The 26,491-nt window shown below is 35.6% G+C and overlaps 1 protein-coding gene across 1 annotated transcript in view; it reads left to right on the top strand.

The window, feature by feature from the left end:
* Positions 1–26,491, top strand: part of LOC150094345 (proto-oncogene tyrosine-protein kinase ROS-like) — a 719,271-nt gene that overhangs the window by 31,913 nt on the left and 660,867 nt on the right. Inside the window, exon 2 of the mRNA XM_090412445.1 lies at positions 16,181–16,237. Coding sequence (XP_090268571.1) covers positions 16,181–16,237 — 57 coding nt within the window. The remainder of the gene's footprint in view (positions 1–16,180; positions 16,238–26,491) is intronic.

Genomic DNA, 26,491 nt, shown 5'->3' with positions numbered 1-26,491 from the left:
GATCTAGACATGAAAATAGTCGTTGCAATTTCAGGGAACACAGGGCCTAAGTCCCAACAGCCACGAGCAAAGAGAGTTCCAATTATACATTAACAATTTATATTGGAAGTTGAAAGTGTTCGCACAATTATGTTGTGCGAACACTTTCCAATATTTCCAATGTTCAGGCTACTGAAATCTATTCAGTAGCCTCATACTTGCGAAAATTGTGGGAAAAAAAACAACAACTTGTATTTGAGTTCGTGTTAAAGAAACTTTACAAATTTCTCAGAATTGACTCGATTTTGTTGTTGAAAAACTGCCGCATTGTTGGACCGAACATGAAGTTCCTACTACTGAAAATTGTTCTCGAACTTTTATTTTGTGAATAACTTCATTAACTAATGAAATGATTTGTCTTTGCAAGTTCAGTCATTTGAAATAACATAGAGCCTTCGTAGTTCAGTAGGTATAGACGAAGCCCTTTGGTCTGAAAGACCTAGGTTCGATTCCTGTCCACGACATGGGGAACCTTTATCTGGTCTGTTTCGACTAAAGGTGAATTAGCCGGTCTCATACGGAGGTATATGATTTTTTTTTTCACAAGAAAACTCGAGTTTTTCGTTCCTCAGAACGGGCAAGCTGGCCCCGTGAACACACACGGACTTAGTCATAAGATACATACTCGTGTATCATACACATATCATTAGAAATAACATTAAATATAAATATCTTTTAATTAAAGGTATGTTGTCCTAGCCTTGTTCTGTACATTATTATTATTACGTGATACCCCCAAAGTGTCCAACGACTCATCGGAGGTAGGGGGGGGGGACACTCTACATCTCACCGTCTCATCTACTACTTAATTTTCTACTATGCACAACGGCAATACTACTGTCACCGTCCCTACCACCACCAACAGTATTTTTTTTTTTTTGTCTGTAAATTGCGTCTGTTCCTATGGCCGAGTTGCCTGTATGCGGGATGAAAAACCCGAGTTTCCTAGATAAACTTGAGAAACTCACCTTCAAATGAAAAAAACCTGAATAAAGGTTTCTCCAGTCACGACGAGAATCGAACTTTTTTTTTTCAATCGAAGGGCATAATCCTCTGCTTAATACGTATATTAGAATATACTGTATATTAGAAACCTTAGCTTTTGGTATCACCAGATAGACAAGCATTATGAATGTAACTATTTCTTCAATCCAATTCTGAGAGCATCAAATCGAAAGCGAAACGAAATCCCCCCCCCCCTCTTTCGCGTGTGTGTTACTGATTTCTTTCTTTGGTTTTTTTTATTCACAAAAAGATGATGAATAAGGTGCCACGCTGGTATGAGGTGCATCTGTGTGCTGAAATCGAGACGTAATGCCATATCTAGTCTGTCTGTTTATCTATGCCACTTCTCTCATTCATCATTGGGAGGCGAAGGCAGTTGGATAACATGTAGTACTATACTTCCCAACACACAAAACACGTTGAGCACATAAACAAAATCTTCTTAGAAAATACATTCCTTTACTGTATAATTTTTTACCATCTTTATCTGCATTTAAAAGACAGTTCTGCGGCATTTCTTGCAAAGCAACACTCTGTTCCAGATTAAACAATCCATCAAAACAAGCTTTAACCAAAGCAAATTTGCTTATGGGTTCCGGAAATCATCTGAAATCTTTAGGAAATTTAGCCACTAATATGTCGTGTTCATACATTAAATATCATTTGAATATTCTTACATAAAATAATTACTTTTGATATAAGGCTGCTTTGATTTAAATCAAGAAAAAAAATTCAATATTGTATAAATATTTAATTTTTATATTATTAATAATATTATTATTATACAGACACCTCCAGGAAGTTAAAGACTCATTCAGGGAGGGCTCTTTGTAAGTCATACAATGCCTAAATACTTATCATATGAAACTCTTGTTGAAAAAGATCACCTAAGACATATTCACAGTACCCACTGTAAGCTTATTCCATTCATATGTAACGAAAAGAACCTGGACCTTATGGACTTCCTGACCATATGCCTATTCAGTTTCAAAAGGTGATCCTGAATTTTTTTTCTCCTACTTTTTATGAGCTGAAGATTTTCACTTGCTGTAAAATCTTCTTATGTTTCTATCATTTCTCTTATTCTGTTTCAAATTCTGAAGACCACACTCTTCTATTCTGTCTTCATATGCAAAATTCCACGGGCCAGATATTATCTTGGTTACTCAGTACTGAATATCTTTGAAAATTTCCTCATCTTCATGGAAACCCGGCGACCATATTTGATCATTGTAGTCCAGATGAAGTTTTTATCAAAGCCATGTAAAGTGGAAGAATAACTTCTTTATTCCTGGATGCGATGATGATATTCATCGTGTATCCTCCCCGCTGCTTGTGAAGGCTTCTCCCATTTGTGTGAGGGTTGGGTTTACTTCTCCCATGGTGACCCAGTCCGTCTTGGAATTAATATGTAAAGGTGAAAGACAATCAGAAATCATCCATGCCCAAGTCGATATTAGAATTTGCAGCCTTTGGCTGGAGAGCAGATATGCTAACCTCTCGGCCATTCAGGCTTCATTCCTAGATGTAAAAATAAATTCCTTAGGGGCCCATGGTACTAATGTACTTTAAGATTATAACCCTTTCATGGGCGGAAGTCACATAAATGTGCTTTTCAACTTTTACTTCCTTATGTATTTTTCAACGTCGTAATTATCCAATATGATGATGTCTTAATCACCTTAATAATGTGGCCCCTTTACTTTAATTCACTCTCTGCTACCTAATCTTTTTCTTCATCAACCACTTGCAGCAATACTTATTAGCCTTTGTTTATAGAATATGTTTAAGTCAGCCTGCAAGGATTCCGCTTAAGATTCGTTCCTTATCACGTGTCAATTTCACATCATAGGTATACGAGTATAATAACTATTATATATATATATATTAGAATAGCTACTGGAGAGGAACCAAGTGGCCAAAATCTGCATGTCTAAGAGCTTTTTTTGCAGTCATTATCTGAAAATATTACTGAGTAATATTTTCAGAATAAAGTTTCTACGGCATAATTTTTCTAATTTTGAATGAATTTTCTAATTTTCAGAATAATGTTTCTACGGCATTCAACTGCAAATCCGTGCAAAATTTCAGTCACTGCCCCCCCCCCCCCCCCGATTTGTACGAGTATTTTATTGTAGTTTATTGTGTCTGGCTGTTATCGAAGTTGCAATATATGCTGCGAAGTAAAGATATTTAATTCGAAAATTATAATGTTATTATTCACTGAATTTCTATTTCTTGCAGGAGAATTAGATGAAACATTTGGTAATTTGGAGAAACTTTTATTTAGCTTATGGATGCCTAGTAGATATTGGATGTTTTTGTTACCTATGATAATCTGGTTGTTATCCAAGTTAATTGATTCTGTAATTATATATATATATATATATATATATCAAACCCTCCTAATTACTAATTTTTACGCTTCCATTACAACATTTTGTTAATTTGGAGACGATTTCATTGCAATTTATAAGCGTTAGTGGTATCTGCTTAGCCTTAGAGCAAGAAGTTGACTTCTTCCCGCTATGTTGCTTAAAATGTTTTGTGAACTTCAAAAATATATGAGTTTTCTCGTCGTTTCTGCAGTGAACTGTTCTTCTGTTTAAAAAAAAATAAAAAAAAATCGAATTCGCGGAAGTGAATACGCGTGTGTGTACGGTCGGGATTGAGGGATGAACCATTCGTAAAATAGTAAAACTGTGCCTGATAAAACAGTATAAATATCAAAACATCAGATGTAAGAAGACGATACTTAATAATAATTTCAGTATTTTACAGTGAGTATATATGTTACCGCTAAAGCTCGAAAGCCGCTAATGTGCACATTACCTAGCTAATCTGCAGATTAACCGATTTGCTCCGTTAACGTGCGGAATCAAGAGTTTTCCGCATTTTACCTAGGTAATGTGCACATTAACGGCTTCCGTATCGTTCAAGTTCAAAAGTTTGTTTCTCTCATTTCCTTTCCCTTCTCCTTCCCCCCTCTCCCTCCACTTTTAGTTTGGTTTCGCCAGTGTCATATGTTTTGCAAATTCATTTCCTTAATTGTAATAATATTTTAAACCGTTTGATTCTTTGTATTATAGTTTTTTAATTGATTGATGATTGATTCTATCAACTAATTTGTTGATTGTTTGATTGTATTAACTTGATTCTTTAGATATCGAAAAATAAATAAATAACATTATGTTAATTTAAGCGTACAGAAACGTTGCTGTTGTTCCAGCAAAGATCTTATTTTCACTTTAACGAGTGCCTAGTAGGTAATGTGCAGATTATCTAGGTAATTTGCAGATTACCTAGGTAATTTGAGAAATGAAACAATTTTCGGCACTTTAACGGATCACCCTAGTTAATCTGCACAATACCTAGATAATCTGTAGAATAACTGATTTCTGCACTTTAGCGGTAACATATACATTGAGTTTTTCAGTGAGTTTTACAGTGAGTATATCAGCAAAGGAATTAATATTAAAATACATCTTTTTTTTTTTTTTTTTTTTTTTTTTTTTTTTTTTTTTTTTTTTGAGAAACTAAGTTGTCGTGGCAACAAAAAATGCTCAGGGATTTTTGAATTATTTTAAATCTTTTCAGTACTTGAACAGTATAGATTTCAGTACACACAAATACAGTATAGAAAAATATAAAAGTAACAAACTCAGCAATATTAAAAGAAGGAAATGACTTCTTTTAATATTGCGAAGAAATAACTTCATCGCTACTGCCCAAGGCAATTAGCAAATCCTGTGGATCTTACTAATTCAAATTCTTAATGTTATTCTGCTGTATTGTAGAGAATAACATGTGTGCCCATTTACGTTAAAGCATCTGCAGTTTTTAATTTTGATATTTTCAGAACCGAACAAAGACTCATTGAATTGTTGAAGAAGCTGTTATTTTGCAAATGTTCTTCTATCCATTAAATGTAAACTTAACCTACTTTTTGTTTCAAGTCGGCATCATAACTTAAAGGCTTAGGCAAAAAAAGTTTCCATTGGTGTAATCATAGTTACATATACTTGGGCCTTGAGCTAGCCAGCAAGAAGAAGAGAAAGAATGGCAGAATTATTTAGATGCAGCTGGAAAGCTATGCAGAGAAAAGTGTACTATCAAGGCTACTTTTTATATATATATATATATTTATTTATTTTGCTTTTATTCTCCTTTCTTGCTAACTTATCAAAGACAAACATTCCCAATTAGTCTCTCTTATGATAACAGTGGTGCTCTACGAACTTGGTAAAATAGATGCTTTGTTTTGTTAACTAGCACTTTACACTGAGTGCTGCTAAACACTAAGAAAGTAAAGGCGCGGTTGGAACGCTTGACGCTCCTCGCATACCAAACACAAGTGGAGTTGACCTGAAAGGTCTGGGTTGAAAACGAGATTACATTTATCTCTGGAGAAGTGGATGAATAAACTATTCTTGGTATACGGATTTGAAAATCCGTATGCCACACACGGGAAAAATAGTGATGATATTAAAGATTGAACTGGTGATTTTATTTACTGCTATTTTGTGTCTATTTATATATGATATAACTTGTGGATGAAAACAAAATGTTTTACTATTTCTCAGCATTTTTCATTCTTGTAAAGAATGCAAAATCCTGCGATTCTTAGAATTCTAACAGAGTTTACCAAACTGGGGCACTCGCTTAATATTTGGGAAAGGGGGGTGGATGTACACAGCGAGCGTTTTGAATTAGGAACAGTTACTTAACACCCTCTATGAGGTGAGTTAATAATTTCCTTCCCTGAGAAAATATGAAATAAATTTCAGCCGAGAAATATTGTGTGTGCGATAGGAATTTGAGTTAAGAGTTTGTAATTGCCTCCAGTTAATATTTCCAGTGAAACAGAGGAAAAACAACAACTGAATGAGATTGATATTATTTTCCTTGTGCTATCGATTATGACTTATGCCATGGATACAAGATTTGTTAATTTCAAAGGATGATGTCACATACTCTTTTATAATGTATTCTCATCTCTTTCCATATTCCCTTCTGTTTATAGATTTAACATGCACTATGGGCGCGTTTTTCAGCTTAATTTAATACTTTCTTATGTAGGATAAAGTCCAAATTTTATTTATTTTCATTCATTAAGCACTTCCATAACGCAATTGGAAGAACGACGGTACGTTGCCCCTTCGATTGGAGAAAGCCTGAGTTCGATTCTCGTCGTAACGAGAGGAATCTTTATATGGGCTTTTGCAGTTGAAGGTGAGTTAGCCGATCTCATACGGAGGTAGCAGGGTTTTTTCTCCCGGAAACTCGGTTTTTCATCCCTCATACAGACACGAAATTACGGACAAAAAAAAAAATACTAGTGGTGGTGGCAGTAGATGGCGTTGGTGTAGATGATGGTTGTGGCGGTTCGGTATAGTTGGTAATCGTAGTGGAGACAGAGAGTTGTAGAAGTATGTGCCCTCCCTCGATGAGCCTTTGGACTCCTTGGAGGTATTACGTAATAATAATAACAACAATAATAATAATCAGTTTATGAATATCAGTAATAGATAAGTTTTTGGAGTTAGCCCCAATTAATCAGTGTTCTTCAAGTTAATCAGTGCTATTCAATCTGGCGTCAGTAGGTGACTGGCTATTCATAATTTAATTAAAAACACGATGAAACGTGTTTAGTGTTCTGTTTTACAGGTTTAGTGATTGGTGATAGGGATCGCCTTACGTGTAATATTTCGCCTTGTTTTCATATTAGAAACTGATAACATGAGGCCTTAAGAGCTAAAACCTCTCCTCGATATAACATTTCAAAATTAGTGATGAACCTCTTCAATCTTTTATAAAAAAATTATATATTTTTTATAATTTTTATTTATTTATTTTTTAATTATTTATTTTTATTCTTATATAAAATGCAAGGGATGCATTTTTATTTTTTTTGAAAAGCTACTATAGTTCCATCAAATTATCTACTACTTATTTTTAAGTAAGTTATTATACAGTACTTCGTTATACATTTGAATTATAAAATGTATTGAAAGTTTATTTTTCACTTAGTTAGACAATAATAAATTTAGTTTAATCCTTTATCCAAGTGTGAGTAAACAAAGTTTGCGCCTGAAAGTATCTTCAGGACTGGGGTAAGGTAGTACAACACCGGGAAATTCGTTGCAAAGGTGGACCAAGCTAACATCACTCCTATCTCAGTTACCATAATGCAAAACACATCTCCTTGCGGATATGTATAATGTTATGCATTAAGGGAAGGGCCACTATCCAGACCTTTATTGAAGTCTCTTCAGTGGGAGCCAGGCCCAGACGTGGAGATACCAGGCAGAAACAATAACAAGGTCATCTCTACCTATAGGAGTTGCCAAACGGTGTGCCACCTTTTTACTCTGGATTTAGAGAAAGATGTTGAAAGTTTATTTTTCACTTGGTTTATAAAATGTAATTTATAATTATTATAAAATGTAATTATAAATGTTATTTTGAAATAAATGTTAAAACCTTTATATTAATGGAAATATTAATTTCGTTATGAAATTTTAACTATTAAATAATTCTTAAAATATGATTATTGCATGCGTGAATTTGAATTTCACAAGTGAAACTCAGTTGAAAGTTTGGGAACCTCCGAGTTAGAAAATACTATACACTATTGGAATAGTGAGCGGCATGCACAAGTTAATAGAACACCTTCGTTGACTCCGTAAAATATTTCGCAGATGCGTCTTTGGTTAATTTTTTTGATTAACTAGCCATGTCGTGATTTCTTTGTTTATTTAGAATTACGGCCGAAGAAGTCACTAAAGCTACGAGGCAAGTATATTATGTCGGTTAATTGCGCTTATTCTTCTCGCTGGTTATTAGTTTAAGGAATGAGGAAACCCAGTTACCGAGAAGAAAAAAAATCCTGCCACCCTCGGCTGACTCGCCCGAAAAAAACCTTCAGTTAAAAAAACCTATAATAGATTCTTCACGTCTTAGACAGGATTCGAATCCAGGTTTATTTCAATCAAGAGGATCGTAGATGTCGACTAAGCTATACAGGATTTTCCATTAAATACACTGACATTTTAAGTCCAGTGCGATGTGCCCTAAATACTGTACATCATCTGAATAAAACAAGAGTTGATAAATTACTTATACACTAGTGTCCAAAAGCTAAGGTCGAACTACATTTTTTACCTGTATATGAAAAACTTTTCATTACTACAGCTAAATAAAGATCAGTGTGGCCAAAACGGAAACATTTGTGGTCTCAAGACAACCATCCCAGTGCACTCTACATGTGAGTGGAGTCCCACTGAGGCAGGTGGAGAAGTTTAAATACCTTGGGGCTATATTCACGAGTGATGGAAAGTGGGATAATGCTAGATACTCGAATCGGCTCAGCAAGCGCAATATTACGGGAGCTTGGCCGTTCGGTAGTATTGAAGCCAGAAGGCAAAGCTGGCTGTCTTCAATACAATTTATATCCCCATCCTCACCTATGGTCATGAAGGCTGGGTAATGACCGAAAGAATGCGGACACCGAGGTTCCTTCGAGGGGTTGCGGCTGACAACACTCGACAGAGTCAGGAGCTCTGCAATTCGGGAAACCCTCAATACTCAACCGCTGCTTCTCCGTGTTGAGAGATCACAGTTACAGTGGTACGGGCACCTGGTCAGAATGCCACAAGAGAAACTCTCCCAGCAGGCCCTCTTTGCCAAGCCAGAGGGTGGAAGGCCAAGGACTCGCTAGATAGATTATATCCAAAACCTTGGGTGGACACGTCTGGGAGTCCCAACAGAACACCTGAGCTTTGTGGCAGAGGATCGTGACCATTGGATGTCCCTCTTGCAGCTGCTGCCCCCACAAGCCAATTAGGAAAGGTGGGCCTTGAAGATGGATGGATAGCCAAATGTGGACATAAATTTATTGCCAGCATACTAATAAATTATATTACACAAAAAACGTATTATAAATTTTGTACAAATTAAATTGCAATAAGTTTTTGGCAAAAGTGACAAATTTCCTAAGAACGTAGTTAAGGAATTAATGTACAGTGTTACAGAAAACTATGCGGAGTGACATTTCAGTATGGTATATGTCTACCCCGAACTGCGATGCAGCTCTCACAGCATCGTACAATGCTTAGCACCAAGTGATTCAGGAATTCCTGAGGCAAACTGGACCACTCCTCCTTCAGAGCAACTATAAGACTTTGTCTTCTGGAGAAGACTTTCGAGTTACAATGCATCTACCTATTGCGTCCTAAAGTATTCTATGGAGTTGACATCTGCGGAGCTTGCGGGCCACTCGATTTTATTAATATCCTCGGTCTCCAGAAGTATCTCCACTGCTCGTGTACGATGTGGTGTGACATTGTCATCCATAAAAATGAATTCTTCGCCTACAGCACCAAGGAACAATCGAACACGACGTTGAAGAACTTCGTTGCAATTTCGTTCACCATAGTCCCCCTTTCCAGCACTTGTAGCTCGGTGCGTCCATTAAACATAATGTGATGCCTCCCGACACCATGATCCCAACACTGCCATACCTATCCATTTCATGAACATTCTGGTGATGGTAAGCAGTATCACTTTCATGCCAGATCAAATGTCGTATAGAATTGGAGGAGAGACTAAAACGATTCTTACCCCATTGGTGTCTTATCCAATTTTTATACATACAGCACCACTGAAAAAGTGCTCTACGATGAGCTGTGGATAAAGGGACGCAGACTACAGGCCTTCGGATGTATAGACCTACTTGTCGCAGATATCTTGCCGCAGTTTGTCGAGATATCCGCGTAACTGTGCTTAAATGGAGATGATTTGCAAGCTGATCTGCCGTGGTGCGTCGATTACGTTTTGCTGTTATAACTAAAAATCTATCTTCATGCTCCGTGGTAGAGTAAGGGCTACCTCTTAGCAAACATCTGAAACACATTCCATTGGTTTGAAATGCTGTCCAGATCCTGGATACGATGCTATGTAAGATTCCACATTCTCTGTCAATATCAGCAATTCTGCGGCCTTCTTCAAGCTTCCCATTAATTCATCCCCGTGTGAAATCATCTAGAATCTAGATGATGTCTTTGAGACATTACAAACGTCCAACTTTGCAACTTGATTCCTTCATGAAAAGAGCTTCCTTCAAACACAATTCGCTTTGTGCAGCCTTTTATCTTGTTGAGTGCTACCACGTGACTGACCCCTTTGCTGCCGATTCGAAAGTTTGACTATGTACCCACTTTCTACTTGAAATCGTCAGTTATACAAACTACCACAAAATAATTCGTCTGAATTTGTAGTTGTAATCTTCAGAAATAGTGTTCGTCCTTAGGTTTTGGACACTAGTGTATATGATGTCTTACCCTGTACAAAGTTAGATATATACATAGTACGGTGTCCTGACGCTTATCACATAAGCCATACGTCTGTGTGTCCTGCAGGCTATAATCGTAGGAAGTAATTCACTTGGTAAATCGCCGTGTGTGGAACTTACGTATATAGCATTCCCCGCATAAATATCAGTAAAATCAGACAACATAATCACTAAGGGAAGAATAATTTCTCTGAAACGTTTTTAAGGTTTTTAGTTTTTCTACGCATGAACTTTCTATGTTGGAGGATATCATTTCAGATCGTGTTCGCAACCATTTGTAAACATTTATCAGTTACATAAAAACACGCGTTGTCTATTAAAAATTCATTTCCTTCCGGAAATGTGAGGTTTTTCATCCAGCAAACTGGTCAGAATAACATAGGCAATTTACAGACATCATGCACTGATCCCATAGCTTTTAGTCGCTTCTACTGTAAATCCAAAGCAACTTAGTGCTGGATTAATCGTAAAGAACTATGGATAAGTCTATAACATTTTTTACTTTATTTGAGTGAGTGACTGTGCATTCATAGACTGATGTATCGCATCTGTCTTTGTCGTTCTCTGAGTTCTGTCATTACAGATGCTTACTTTGAAAAAAATTAATGCTGACTTGTTACTAATACTGGTTAGTCGACGTCAACACCGTGGCCATCGCCTGGCAGCTCGCTTTGTGTAATCTCAAGGCGGTGAGATTGTCACCTCAACGTAGCTAGACGACACAAGCCTGGCTTATGTTAACCTCTTATGCGTTATCTAGGCTAAAGCACATGAGGTCAAGTTGCTCGAGATTGTTTCTTCTTGCTTCTGTAAGGCAAGAGTATCTTAAGGTCTTAAACATCCTACAAATAACATGTCACAATGGCTTTCATTACTTCAGCTTAATCTTACAAATGAGATACGACTACAGACTACTAATGAGAACTACTTATTTTGACGTAGGCGTCTATAGCTGCATTGCTAGTTATTTTTTCATCATATAGGTTCGTAATAGTCATGATAAGACATCGTTTCCATTTTCACAACTGTCAAAAATGATGTCTTACATTATATTTCCAAATGAAGGTTACGAAAACTGCATGTCCCCTTCAGTTGATTTTTTTTTTTTTTTTTTTTGACAGATAATGTACCGGATATCCCTAAGCAGCTGCGGACCAAAGAACAAAAATAGCAATAAAAAATAATAATCTGTATGCCTTTACTCCTTCAACAAATTATTCATTAGTATCTTTGACAGAAATAATTTTGTAATTTGCAATCAAGTTTGATCAGTAATTAACAACTAATGGAATCCGATAATATACGCTATTTAAAACTTCATCAGTAAACAAACAAAAAATAATAACATGCCCCATTAAGAGTAACAGACTGTATCCTGGATATAGTCGTTGTTAATGGATAAAAATGTGGATAAAAATGGGTACAATAATGGATAAAAATGTAAACCACAAGAGAGGATATGCGATTTTTTTAATGAAATACATTTATTAAAAGCGACAGCTTTTTTTTTTCGTTTTTAGCAGCTGCGTTTTATTATTTTTTAATAAGGCAACACACACATCTCATGATCGATTGACATCGAAAAAACTGATGCTAATTAAGAATCGTTCTACTTTGAAATCTGAAAAACTCGGGGTTCTAGGAAGTGTATCCTACTCGTAGTTTATATATATACTTAGGTCACGTGTGCCATAATGATCAATTGAAGACTTACTAAAATTATAAGCAGAAGTTTGCATTGGTACTAAAACAACAAAAAATAATAAAAGAAAGAAAGAATTAAACAGGGAACTCGGAATGCTCTCTCTCTCTCTTTCTCTCTACGTGCATGAAACGCATCGTTTAGCCTGCCACCCACACTTAATTTTCATGTCACTCTGAATGAATTTTAACTACATACCGTCGGTTCTGTTAAACAAACGGAGCGTAGTCATGGTCCTTTGCAAGGTTGTTAGTACATTCTTCTGAGTTAATAGGCATGGTTTTTATGTTCTACTTGCCTTTTTTTAGCACCTCAGTTTCAATGAAAATCGATGACGTTCCTTCATTCTTCTATGAAGAAGGGAGAAGGAAACACACACACACACACGCACACACGCGCGCGCAAAGAGGAGAGAATTGTTTAAAATGTCTTGAGCTGATTTCAGACAGTTTCACTACTTTAATTTGAAAAATATTCAGACTAACACTAAAGACAATTGACTTTAGTGGAAGTTTATATTTTCTTATGAAAAATCATTAATAATTACTACTCTTAATACTTTTCTGTATAAGTCAGATGTCTGGTACCTATTATTTTAGCACCATGGATTTCAATTTTTTGTAGGAATCTCATGTGCATACTCTGAGTCACAACAATTCATACAAATTATTTAACTAGGTCCAATACATCAGGATGACTGCTTCCCATATTCAGCTCCTTTACGATGTGGGAGAGTAGTATCTTACTAATCTAATCTGTTTAGTAGTGCAGTAGTTTCGCAGCAATACTTCAATACCTATGATAGCTAATTCCGCAGAGGAATATAGTCTAGAATGGTTGATTCTGCTCGCTAGTTCTGACTCCTTTGTCAGACAAAGGAGGTCATTTGTCAGACAAATGGGTTTACGATACTTCAGCGAAGGCATTTTGTCATGGATAAGTATTAAGAAGGTCTATTTAGAGCATAAGGCAATTCTGAATAATCAGTATATGTCTATATGGTTTACTACATAGCCGAAAGTGGAGACGCTATCATTTAGACCATCATGCATGCACCGATCCATGAAGATGACTTTCCAACAGTTGACGTTTCTATTGTCATCTGTTCAGATTTTTCCACGGACAAATTACTTAAGAAAGATCGGCTAGGTTATAGTTAACGTTTCCTTTTGAAGGCTGCGGATTCAAACAGTCTCAAGTAAGCTATACAAACGAGTCTATTAAGCTTACTTTAGATGTGGAAGTGGTGGTTCCTTTTCTTTACTTGATGGTCTCATAACAAAAATAGTGATAAATGTATCCGAAATTTTTCCACTGTGCATCCTTAGACCATGCTTATTGACTTATAAATTTGACAGAGGCAGTCATAAGCTTGGGTAGAGCATTATCGTGCTGATGCGTGAAGTAGCCGGCTTCTCCATCGACTTTTATGCCATCATCACAAATGTGATCTAATCTCTGCTATCAGAAGCAGCTCTGGACAATTACGCTTTTTCCTTGAAACTTATTTTAAAGATGGTTTATTACAGTAGGCGGCGTTCTTCAGGTCTTGAAACGATATGTTTCATAGTAAAAAGAAAAAAAAATCATCAATAGAACTTTTCGAACCATATACATATTCAGATTTTAGCTTAAAAAATTACGAAAACTAATATATATGAATAACACAAATATACTCGTATATATAAAATTGAACAGCAATGAAAAATGAAATGACACCATTTTTCGAATCGGCAGGATGATGCTTATTAACACACCGTGTTTGTCTCAATTACCGTATCATAACAGATGATTCAGAGTATCGAATGCATTGATATTGGTATTTAATAAACATGACCTAAATTAATTCTCTCACGGGTTATTAGATTTATAAACGACACAGATGTGACCATGAACGCCTTGCAAAACAAAGTCTGTTTTGTTTCGATCAGTCGAACGAACGTATATAGTTCAAGTTGAAATAGTTCAAGTTCATATGCGCTGCCATCCAAGCAGAAAAACTATGATAACAGTTGACTCATGATGTACGTAATCAACTGCCTGTGTTTTCTGTTGCGTCGTCACTACTGGGCAGTTTGACAGTTTGCCTTTGGGAAAAATTGGTCATATGTATCAATATATCGTTCACGAAAAGTGGCAGCTTTTACACAACAGAATTCACGTAAAATTTCAAAAATTTGTTATCCAATCATTTAACTAACTTTTGCATTTTGCTTTGTTTGTTGAACATGCATAATGTGGAATGTATGAAAATCAACATTAAATGAGAGCACTTTAAAAGAAGATGTAGGTTTCTGTTGAATTTTGTTAGAATTTAATCAGTATAGGTTCCGCAAACTGTAATAAAATTTGAACATTTATTGACGTCATTAGTACATTTGACCATCCTGTGTATTGTTCGAATGAATATAACCAGTATAAAGATTGGCTTAGGTCATTTATCAGTTGAAATATCATTATACAAAGAAATCTTTGAAAGTTCTTGAAATTTAAATAGACATTTTTCTATATAGCGACAGTCTAGATCTAGGGACAGACCTCCGACTTTATTATATGCAGTAAGGACAAGTGTCATTCATTAAAACGTTATAACGAGCGCTGCTAATGCATTTGGATTATTATATTTTAAAATGATGATTTCCCAATATTGGTTTTGTAGTTCTTAATTTGGTTACTATATTAATTTTTATATAGATCTCTCTCTCTCTCTCTCTCTTTTTCTCTTAATATATAAATTCGAAAGAATGTATTTATTTTCCAAAGAGTAATTTCTAAAACATTCTAATGAGAACCAGGTAGTTTCACTAAAGAGTGTGTGTCAGGGGGGCGGGGAGCGAGGATGCTGGGCATCAAAAGGCAAACATGTCATCATGGAATACCGGCAAACTTAAAGTGGACTCTGCTTGAGCTACTTTCTAAAAGACTGAAAAATCGGAATGTGTTTATATAATAATGAATATATATTTTTATGTATAGACTCACGAATGAATAATATAAATCTGATTTGCTTGTTTTCTACTCATCGGTCTTTGAAAACTACGAATTCTTGAAGAATCTTCCATTTTGCTGAAAAGCTGCATTAAAATTACCATGTTTTTTTTTGTTGTTGTCTATAGTTAGTGACGACGTACCTGATAAAAATTAGTAATCCTACTATTTTACTCCAATTAGGAGTAAAATAATGGAATCATTCTTATAACTGATTTGCCTCGATGCAAATTGCTACTTATACGCCCCCCTTCAAATGTCTGTGTTGAAAATTACTACGTGACCCTTCAAGTGAAGAGTGCCTCTTGGCTTTAAATATTTTTATTTAGACGTAATTTCTTCGCAACAGTACTTTAATAAACATTAGCACGTAAAATAACTAGAGAAAATTTATTTATTTCAATTTTCGTATAAATTGCACTTCTGACTTTGCTTCAGAAACTAATATTTCATCGAAGTTATGGCATTATACGGTATATATTCTTGAAATCCAAATAAATTCATGAACGTGAAGAGCTGTATCATAAACAAAACAACAAAAAAAGTTCAACGTTTAATTTTTCAAGATTACGGAGTGAAAAATTAATTGATGGGTTTATCGCTGTTCAAACAATAAAAAAATATTTCCCGTGGCTTGCTATCGTGGAAAGTCCTACCAGGCAGGATATGAAGATGTCTTCCCAGGCACTACGTCCCTAAGAAGTGTAATTTGACAGCTTCTCTGCAATTACACTTCATTACACTTACGCTTGTTGAAGAGATATGGAAGTTGAAATACCTAGCCGCAGTGCTGTCTTCTCGCGTGTTGAATGCAGAATCCCTGACACTGATTAGAAAAATATCAACATATCCATATAGGTGAGGACATTATATGTTTTACGTTCTTTCGCCAATACATCAATCAAATAGAACATGCATACAATATTTTCGCATACCTTACAAGCGGACGTTTTCTGCTTAAGGGCAGCGGAATGTTTTGCCACTAGACCTAAATATACCTATATACCAATACTATATATATATATTGGGAATTAAATATTGAAATATCATACATATATATATTTGGATTATTATGTATATTTTTTAACTTTCAGGCAGTGAAAGCTCATAATTTTGATGTATCGTGTAATGAAAACTGTAAAGCTCAACAGGTAAGATGTATTCATTTCACTATAGAAAGAATTATTAAGTTATATTTATTTTCACAGAATAAATTCTTGTTTATGCTTTATCTCACAATACTGTAAATGACATGTCGCTTTTAAAATTTCTAAAGACAGTTTATGTTATTGTTAATGGCAAAACTTTGTGAATGTTTATTTTAAAAAAAAATCCGATTTTCTCACTACCTTGTAATTTTTGCATAAGCCTCTTAAAATGTTGAATATTTCATAATAAATTCAATATTTAATAAACAAATAAATTATTAACCAATTGATTATTTAAATTAATACTAAACTAATAATAACATCAATAATAATATTTATATATAAAGCCTCTTAAAGTTTGTAAAGCAAATTGAAATCGTTCAGGATCCTTTTTCGATCTAATGTGATCAAGAGATCCATTATTGCGGGAGTACCAAATATTCTCAATTATGCCGTTGAATGTCAGATTTTTATGTGTAATTTGCTGAAAAAGGAATTTAGTAATTCTGACGAACGCTCCAGTTCGAATTATGGCAAACATAACAATAAAATCCACGATAATCTCCTGTAAGGCCCTTTTTTTTAAAATTCTTTATCTCTTAATATGTATGGTATGCGAAAATACAACAGTTTTCCATCTGTTGAGCATGTCATTGACTCCGTTATGAAATATAACGCTGTAGCTCCCAGCTGTTCTAGAGGCCGTGGCTACAGTTGTCTCATATTTCAGCATTTAGAGAACACTTTAGGCTTAGCATCATTAGCGCAATCACAGTGGCGGAAGTTGTGGGGCTTTCACTCACACTAATAAGGCACTTCCTAATTATTCAACCTTGTATATTCGCAGGATGTTAAATATGTGGCCTCTTGTGGCTCATTTTTAAGATGAAGCCGAATATAGAATATTTCCTTGAAGAATTGGATAGAAGATAGGATATTTATACACTCAACGCATTTATAAGTCTTCTTTTCACTGCATTTTTCGGCTAATTTAAACTTGAAAATCTAGTATATTTTATGAATATACTTGACAAATAGACTTGTACCATTCATTCGTGAAATGATATTTCTTTATTTGGATCCCCCCCACTGCTCAGATGTAAAAGTGATGGAAGTATTTAGTACAGGCTTTAACAGTGGAATTAACAGAAAGCACGATCAACATTTGAGAATAAGGCTGATTCCAATACGAAGGGAAGATCATAACAGTTGACGTCTTTGTAGGAAAGAAAGTACTCATATGTACTTCCTTGTTTATATATATATATACATAGGCTGACCATACGTACCGTTTGGAATGGGACAGTACCGTTTTTTTCATATTTCCCGGTCGTCCCGTCGTTTTAATAAAAATGTCAGTTTTGTCCCGTTTTTAATAAAAACTATAAATATACTTTAATATTGGTCAATCATAACTTATTATTCATAACCTATAATCGTACATCAATATCGTGGATACCAGTAATTTGTATAACCATGGAGTCGCATTGTTTGATACCAAATGTCGATATCTGCAGTGATTTATTCAGAGAAAAAAAAAAAAAAAAATGCATGTCGGCAATACTTGCGCATTTCGGATGCGGCGTCTTTTTTGCTGTAGTGTTAGTTTTTGTTTTTCCTGTCTGCTAACCGTTGGCTTTGTTATTCAATGCCCGTGGTTTAAATTTCATATTTTTTAAAGTTTTTAAGTCTATCCTTGCAATGTCAAAGAGGCGAAACTGCAGTTTTAATGACAATCTCCAGAAAGCATTCAAAATTATTAAACTGGACAAGCTGTGTACCAATTGAACAAAAGTGGTATGCCAACATTGTATTGTTCATTTTTCCGTTACTCATGGAGGCAGAAGCAACATCAAACAACATTCACGTAGCCAGAAACATAAGGATGCTGAAAAGACTGGCTTCAGTTAAAAACATCAGCTCATTTATGGTGAGACATGATAGTGAAAGCGATAAAATTGCAGCAAGTGAAGCTCTTATTACTTATCATACTGTGCGTCACGGCCAAAGTTTTCGCGCAAATGATTGCTTTACATTGATAAATAAAATTTATGATCCAAAATTTTCATCAGCACATAACAAATCAGAAGCATTAATCAGCAATGTTTTATTACCATACATATTGGGCGAAGTAATAGAGGATTTGAATAAAACAAGAAGCATTTAAAGACATCAAACTTTTTCCAATCGTTGTGCGGTACTTTTTGCGAAATTGTGGTGTTCAAGACAAAATGATAGACTTCATTTCCTTATCTGAAATGCAGTCCCCCTCTACGTCTACCTAAATTTTTGTATGGGAAAAAACAGAAAAAAAAGTATCAATTTTTATGGATCAAAGACGGCAAAATATTCTTGAGAAAGTCACAGACTTCAAAGTCTATACAAATAAAAAGCTCGGAAGATATAGATAGGTTGCCAGAGTGACACAAAAGACTCCAACTTAGCTCAATAAGAAGATCTCAACACAACAAAAATGAATGTGAACCAACAGGTAGATGTAATTACATCAGAATACATCAGTAATTGTACTTTCGAATCGCTTGATGCATGGAAACAATATACTGTACAAGCGAGAGGTCTCTCAATCTTGCATATTAACATCAGAAGCATCCGTAAACATTGGTTATTGTTACAGGCTTATCTGAGGAATTACACTGATATTATTGATATATTGATACTAACAAAAGTATCCATAACTAATGACGAAGCGATTGCTTTCCAAATTCCAGGCTTCCAACAACATAGATCATGCCGCCAAACAAAAAGAGGGGATGTAATATTAATATTTATCAAACAAAAATTAATAGCAAAAGAAACGGCTTATCGGTTTGAGCATGCTGAAATCCTTTGCCTCGAAATCACTAATACCACCAATAGACAGCATCCCATAATACTAAATGCTATTTACAGGTCACCAAACCTAAACATGATAAAATTCTTGCACGAACTCAATTGCTGGCTTTCACACCAAGAAATATGCTCAACCGAATACCTAATGATAATTAGCGATATAAACATAAATATTGCAAACGAAAACCAGAGCAACATTGTACAATACCTAGACACGCTATCCATGTATAATCTAATACCAACAATAACATCATGTACTAGAGAAGAAATATTCGGAAATCGGAAATACTATCACTGCCTCCTGTGTAGATCATATAAACGTCCGAGCACTACCAAACAGTTACACTGCATCAGTCATAAAGTGCAAAGTAGCAGACCATTACTTCACCGCTCTAAACCTACACACCAAGACAATATCCATGCAATGTCCCACAGAAGAGAAGCGACAGAAAACAGTAGACGAAGAAATACTCAACCACGAAATAAGAAAAACAGAGTGGGAACACCTGGCATCAGATTCAGCAGATTTCTTATACAACAACATTAAACTCACATTGGAGGGAGGAAATATATAAGAAAGCTACAAAGAAAGTCAGAATTCTTTCAAAAACAACACAAAATCCTTGGATAACACAAGACTTAATCCTAGAAATACACAGAAATTACGCTTTATGGAAAGAATTAAAGCGATATCCAAATAACACAGCTTTAAAAACTGAATATAAGATAACAAGGAATCGCCTTACAACACAAATCAGAAATGCAAAAAGAAGCTAGTACAGAGACAAACTAACCTCTGCACAAAACAACATGAAACAAACCTGGCATCTGATCAATGAGATGCTAGATTGTGTTCCCAACACCACCGCCTCCGAAACCATAAAATACAGCTTCATGAAAGACGCAAAACCTATTCAACAACTAGCAAATGACTTTAACCAATACTTTGCAGACTCCATCCAAGAACTGCACAGAAATATTCCCCCAATCACAAAACGTGACCCTCCACTTGGACCACAATCAAAACAGAGATTATGGTTCCGAACCATAAAAGAAGCAGAACTTCGCTCTGCTTTGATTTGGTTTGATTTGATACATCAAATCAAACCAAACAAAGGCCCAGGAATTGATGGTATAAGACCTAAAGATATAGAGCAACATACAACTAGTTTAAGTCCTATCCTACTAAAATTAATAAATAAAATATTTAAAACAGGACAGATACCAAGTATGCTAAAGACCGCCATAATCACACCCATATACAAACATGGAAAAAGAAATTTAATCAGCAATTACAGACCCATACCAACATTACCAATTATCAATCAAATTATGGAGCGGATCATACTGAAGAAACTCACAGCATACACAGAGACCTTTCATATTATCCCAAAACACAATATGGTTTTCAGAAAAATAAGGGAACAACATCTCTCTTGGAAGACTTTACAGATGTAATTAATACCGCCTTAGACAAAAACAAAATTGCCATGATAGTCTTTATTGATCTAACTAAAGCATTCGATACACTCACACATCAAACCTTGTTAGAAAAGCTGAGGCATGTTGGAATAGACGGGCCTCTTCACAGGTGGTTTACAAACTACCTTCAAAATAGAAAGCATATCACACGTATCGGGTTAAACCGAAGCAGAGCGCTACCAGTAACCTGTGGAGTACCACAGGGAGTTGTACCCTCCAAAACTCTATTCAACATTTACACGCACGATATTAATCATCTGCCACTCAAAGGTAAGTATTCCTATACGCAGACGATACGGTAATAATATCCATTCATAATAACGCAAGCATAGCCCAAACAAATATGCAACATGACATAAATCTGATCATAGACTGGCTCACGAAAAACTCCATACACCTAAACTCAGAAAAGACAAAATTAATGATATTCAGAAATCCACTCCCTCGACCAGTTGATAACCAATACGTGGGCTGTTCAATAAGTAATAAGACTAATTTTACTGTGGTGAAACCACTCATCACAATATTAATTTCTGTGGAATAAAGAAATATTGCTGTCTGTATTAACAAAAGAGGTTAGATGGCGTATACGGGCTGATGTGCCAGAGTGTCACGTGACTAAACGCAAGTGCTCATCGGCGCGCCTACGAGGCGCGACCAGTCTTCGAAATGGAAGCGTCCTTGGAACTTTAATGCGATTAAATTTTGTGTGCATTTGCAAAAATCGGCATCGGACACTTTTAACATGATACGCGAAGCTTTCCACGATGAAGCAATGTCGAGGGCAAGTGTTTTTCGCTGGCATAAAACTTTTAAGGAAGGGAGGCAAAATGTGGAAGATCTTGAACGTTAGGGAAGACTTTCAACGTCCATCACAGAGACAATGATCAACACAGCAGCGATTATCATGAAGCACGTCAAAAGGAAGCGTCCATTGCTGAAGAATGGCTTCTTATTGCACCACGATAATGCCAGGCCACATATTGCTGGTTGTGTAGTGGACGTTTTGCAGAAGAACAACACAGATATCCTACCACACCCTCCATACAGTCCTGATCTCGCACCGTGCGATTTCTGGCTGTTTCCTCAGCTCAAGAAACCACTAAGAAGCCGCCATTTCGAAAGCAACAAAGCATGTGTAAAAACTGCGGAGGCGGTTTTGAAAGAACTCTCAAAAAACGGACTCTCACATGTGTTTAAGAAGGGGACGCAACGTTGGGACAAATGCATCGCGTCTCACGGTAGTTACTTCGAAAAAGACCATGTAAATGATGACGATTAAAGGTAATCTGTTTTCTGTATAAACATAGTCTTATTACTTATTGAACAGCCTACGTATATAACCATCCAACATCCACTTTGCAACATAAAAAACACACAGAACAGCAAACCGCTACAATCACTCAGGTTGAAACAATAGATACCTTGGAATTTACTTCGATGCAGATATGAACTGGAATAGCCACATGAACCAGCTACACAACAAACTCCGAACAATAAGTGGCAAACTCTACAGGTTAAAAGACATAGTTCCCATACACCTAAAAACACTAATATACAAAGCACTATGCCAAAATATACTAAGATACGCTATAACAACATATGCTTTCTGCGCACCCTACAAATTAAATAGATTAATGTCGCTACAGTACAAAATGATAAAACTGATCTTTTGGGAACAACGAGAAAATAACGACCTTATATACATTGCAATGCCAGAACACAAAATACTGACAGCAAAATATTAATGTCACTGGTTATTTGAATTACTTTTACTGCGGAAGCAACAAGGCTAAGAAGGCAATATATTATGTTTATCAATTTTGTGTGTTCTCTGGCGGTTTGTCTGTTTTGCTCGATAATAAACCAGAGTTGCCAAGAGAAAAATCGTATCGCCTTCATATTAGGGTATTCTGAATATAAATTATGAATTCTGATTTTTTTCATTTCAACATATATCTATATCTACATACATACATATACGGGGGGGGGGGAGAGTCTGGAAAGTTCTGATAAACCCTCGCAACAAAAATGATATTAAAGCAATTGATATAACCACAAAAAAGAACACACTACTAGCAGAGTTATGAAGGTTACTTACGTTCTTATATTTTTATATCCTCATGTGTTCTTTCTTTTGTTTATCAGAACTTTCCAGACTCCCATTTTGTGTGTGTGTGTGTGTGTGTGTGTGTGTGTGTGTGTGTGTGTGTGTGTAAGGAGGGCCGTCGCAGATTAGATCGCGCCCTGAGGCAAACAATAAAACATCGCCCCTGATGGATTATAAGACAAAAATATAAGAAAATCTCCAATTCCTATTTTGTTTTTATTATTACAAGAGAAACATTAATGCAAAACGATTACATAGTAATATTAATTAAATGTGTGCTCTACGGGGATATCGCACAATAAAACTTTATAAGCTCTTCTAAATTTAAATTATGTCCGCCTCTATCGATATAGTTGCTAGAACAACCAATCTTTCTTGAGTCATTGCTCTTCGCAAATAATTTTTAATTAGTTTAAGCTTGGAAAAACTTCTTTCCGCACTTGCTACGGGCCTACCACAGTATTGTGAACAAGCACCCTTATTAAGCCGTGCCGTGAGGCAGGCTGCCTGTATGCTACACCCTGTCTACGATACTGTATATTAATGGCATGGCATCGCATGTCCATTTAGGTTGGGTGTGCTGTCGTGTGGCTTATGCAACCCGCGATACAGAATTCGCTTCAATTTGACCGCATGATTGCATTTTTATCAATGTATGAAAGTTTTAAGAGTGCATAGCACATCTGCGCTCATTTTAATTGGTCCAATGCAATTAATTGTAGGATAACTTTCAATACTTTAATTTATCAATTAATATAATTTTAAATATGAAAGCATACAGGTCAAATAAACAATTTGACCTGTCTTTCTTGAGTCATTGCTCTTCGCAAATAATTTTTAATTAGTTTAAGTTTCTCACATAAACTTCGCACAGTTTACGTGAGAAGCAGCACAAAGGATTGACGTTTCGTGGCCAGATTAGATTATCATTGTTAAATACTAGACTGAAATAGGGATAATTTGAATTGTGATACGATTTTTAATACAGTCATATGTTAAACACACAGAAATCGGAAAAAGTAGTCACTTGTGAAATTATTATTTTTCCGGAATGAACAAAAGAAAGGCTAAAATAACTTGTTTTACTTTATTTACACACAAGTTCCAACCCACCTTCTACTATTATCATACAATTCGTAAACGCTCTGGCAGAAAACGCGACATTCAATAGATCATCAACCCTGTTTAAAATTGTAAATATCGGCAAAGAAAGTTATAAATCATTTATAGAAAATTACTTGCTAAATCCAGGGCCGGATTTAGACTTGCGGAGACCCTAAGCTATACAAAACCCAGAGGCCCCCTACTGTTTTTAATTACATCAGCTGGTCTTTTTTAAATTTTTTTATTTGAGGTCCCGGCCGATAGCGAAGCCCTAAGCTGTAGCTTTTTTAGCTTATACGTAAATTCGGCACTGCTTATATCATTGTCATACACATGTCTGTTCACACTTCATGCACGCAAAACAGATGAAATGAAACTAAGAAAACAGAAACAGCAACTCATGAGAATTGACAACATTCAGTTGGATTGGTTGACACATTAATTAATCTGGTCACTGATTTCTGTATGCTATTGTCTCAATGCACCCTGCCTCACCTTCTGGGTGGTTTAAAACCACTGGAACGCTAAGAATCTGACGTTTTTGATTTTGAATTTGATCTGGTCTGTGCCATCTGTATGTCTGTTCAAAAGGGCTTAAAGGTGTCCCTGTTTGTGACTGCACACCTGGGCTTTTAACGGGAATGCAATATAATGTTTACATGCCGAATAGTGTTCTCTTTATGAAGAATTAGTCTAGTGGGTGTTTAATTTTAGGAATCACGCGAAGCCAGGAAACAATTAGAAGACTTTTTAACATGAATAAATGCAAAAATATAATATCAGTGATATATTTATTCTGTGGGTGTGCACTGCACACCTAGCACATCCTTAATATACGCCTCCCAATATATATATATATATATATATACTTTCTATAAACATTATATTGCTGTTATTGCTTTATTGATCACACACACACGCTTATAATTATTAACTGACTTAAACACCGAGAAAAAATATAAGAGCTTTAATAAGGTTTCACTACTAGTTTCATCAGAAATACCGACTTCGTCAGGTGAATACAATACCAGAGAGTAAACAACATCTTAAAAAACATTGTACTTTAATAAACACAGTTTAGAACAAGTAGTAGTTGTGTTTGAAATGGAATCCGAGCATTAGTTCTGGCGTGAAGCACTTTGCGTGCAAATGATATCATGAGTACACCAAAACTGGATTATAGCATTATGTGAATTGGGTAAGCTGTAACTGAGATTGTTGTTTAGATGGGCAGGGTCGAGAGCTATTTCTTTGGATTCCAAGATATGTCTCTCTAATTCATCGGAGCATTTATGGATCTTTGAAGTTAATTTCCAGTCTATTTGATGTTGTCGTCCTTCAACATTGGTATTGGCAGAGAATAAAACCTTGCTGGATAAGGCACTAGCATGAGTTCTGTTGTAAGAAATATCACGTTGATGTTCTTCTGGGCGGAGAGATGGACTTTTCTGTCTGACGATAATATGGTTTCCCGCAACAGCAAATGATTTTGTATACTCTGGGAACTGAAGAAGGTTGTGTTTTACTTTAGGTTGACTGAGGCAAGATCGGAGTTTTAGAAAGGTGGAGAAATATGTGTTAATATTCAATTTCTTCAGGATTTTCACCAGTTTAGGAGAAAGAAAACTAAACTTATATACGGTAAGGTGATGTAGGCTGTGGGGTTTGAGTTATCTTCATTACTTTGTTGACCACGTATACTAAGATGATTATAGATACTTTTAGGAGAGTAACCGTTATTTAAGAAAGTCCTTTTGAGGTAACCAAGTTCGTGTTGAGGTTCCTCTTCTTTTGACAACAAGGATCTCGCCCGATGAGCTAGTGTGGAAATAATTCCTATTTTTGAGGGGGGGAGGGTATTGGTGAGACAAACATTTAAGTATCTATCGGTGTGTGTTGGCTATCTAAAGATAGAAATCGTTTTATATCTAGAAAAGCCAAAACACCAGTAACTTCTGGTTCGGATGTGAAGTTTATATTTGATGAAAATTGTTTAAATGATCCAGAAAGGTTTGTAAGTTTTCCGGGCCGTGCTCCCAAATTAGGGAAATGTCATCTATGTAACACAGCGAGATTTTGGGTTTCAGTGTCACCAAGGAAATGGCTTTTTCCTCAAAATCGTCAAGAAAAACTTTGGCTAGCACCAGTGACAACTGACTACCCATTTCTGTTCTGTTTGTAGATCTTGTCTTCAGATAAGAAGTAGCCTGAATCCACACAATGAACAAGTAAGGTGAAAATCTTCTTAGATAACTTGTTTTTTAAAAGACTAAACTTCTGGGTTAGAACGTTGGTGAACAGTGAGAATATGTCGAAGCTGATCATTCTGTCTGCTTCATTAAGTTGGATGTTCTTGATCTTCGAGACAAAATCAGCCGAATTCTTGATATATCAAAAGGATTTTCCTGTGAGATGTTTCAAGGAGGAAGTGAGATATTTCGAGAGATTGTATATAGGAGAAGTCAGTGCCTTCAACTATTGGTCTGAAAAGAAAACAACATTTTAAAAAACATTGTACTTTAACAAACACAGGGTTTAGAACAAATGTTTTTTAAGATGTTGTTTACTCCCTGAGACTGTATTCACCTGGCGAAGTCAGCTTTCTGATGAAACTAATAGTGAAACCTTATTAAATCTCTTATATTTTTTCTCGGTGTTTAAGTCAGTTAATAATTATAAACAGTTCTAAATAATCTGATAAACACATGTGG

Source organism: Typopeltis vanoorti, chromosome 22 (assembly GCF_054136105.1).
Source record: "Typopeltis vanoorti isolate ZY-2024b chromosome 22, IOZ_Tvanoo_1.0, whole genome shotgun sequence".
NCBI classification, from domain to species: Eukaryota; Metazoa; Arthropoda; class Arachnida; order Uropygi; family Thelyphonidae; genus Typopeltis; species Typopeltis vanoorti.
Note: the sequence above shows the minus strand (reverse complement) of the source record. Positions and strands in the feature narration are given on the sequence as shown.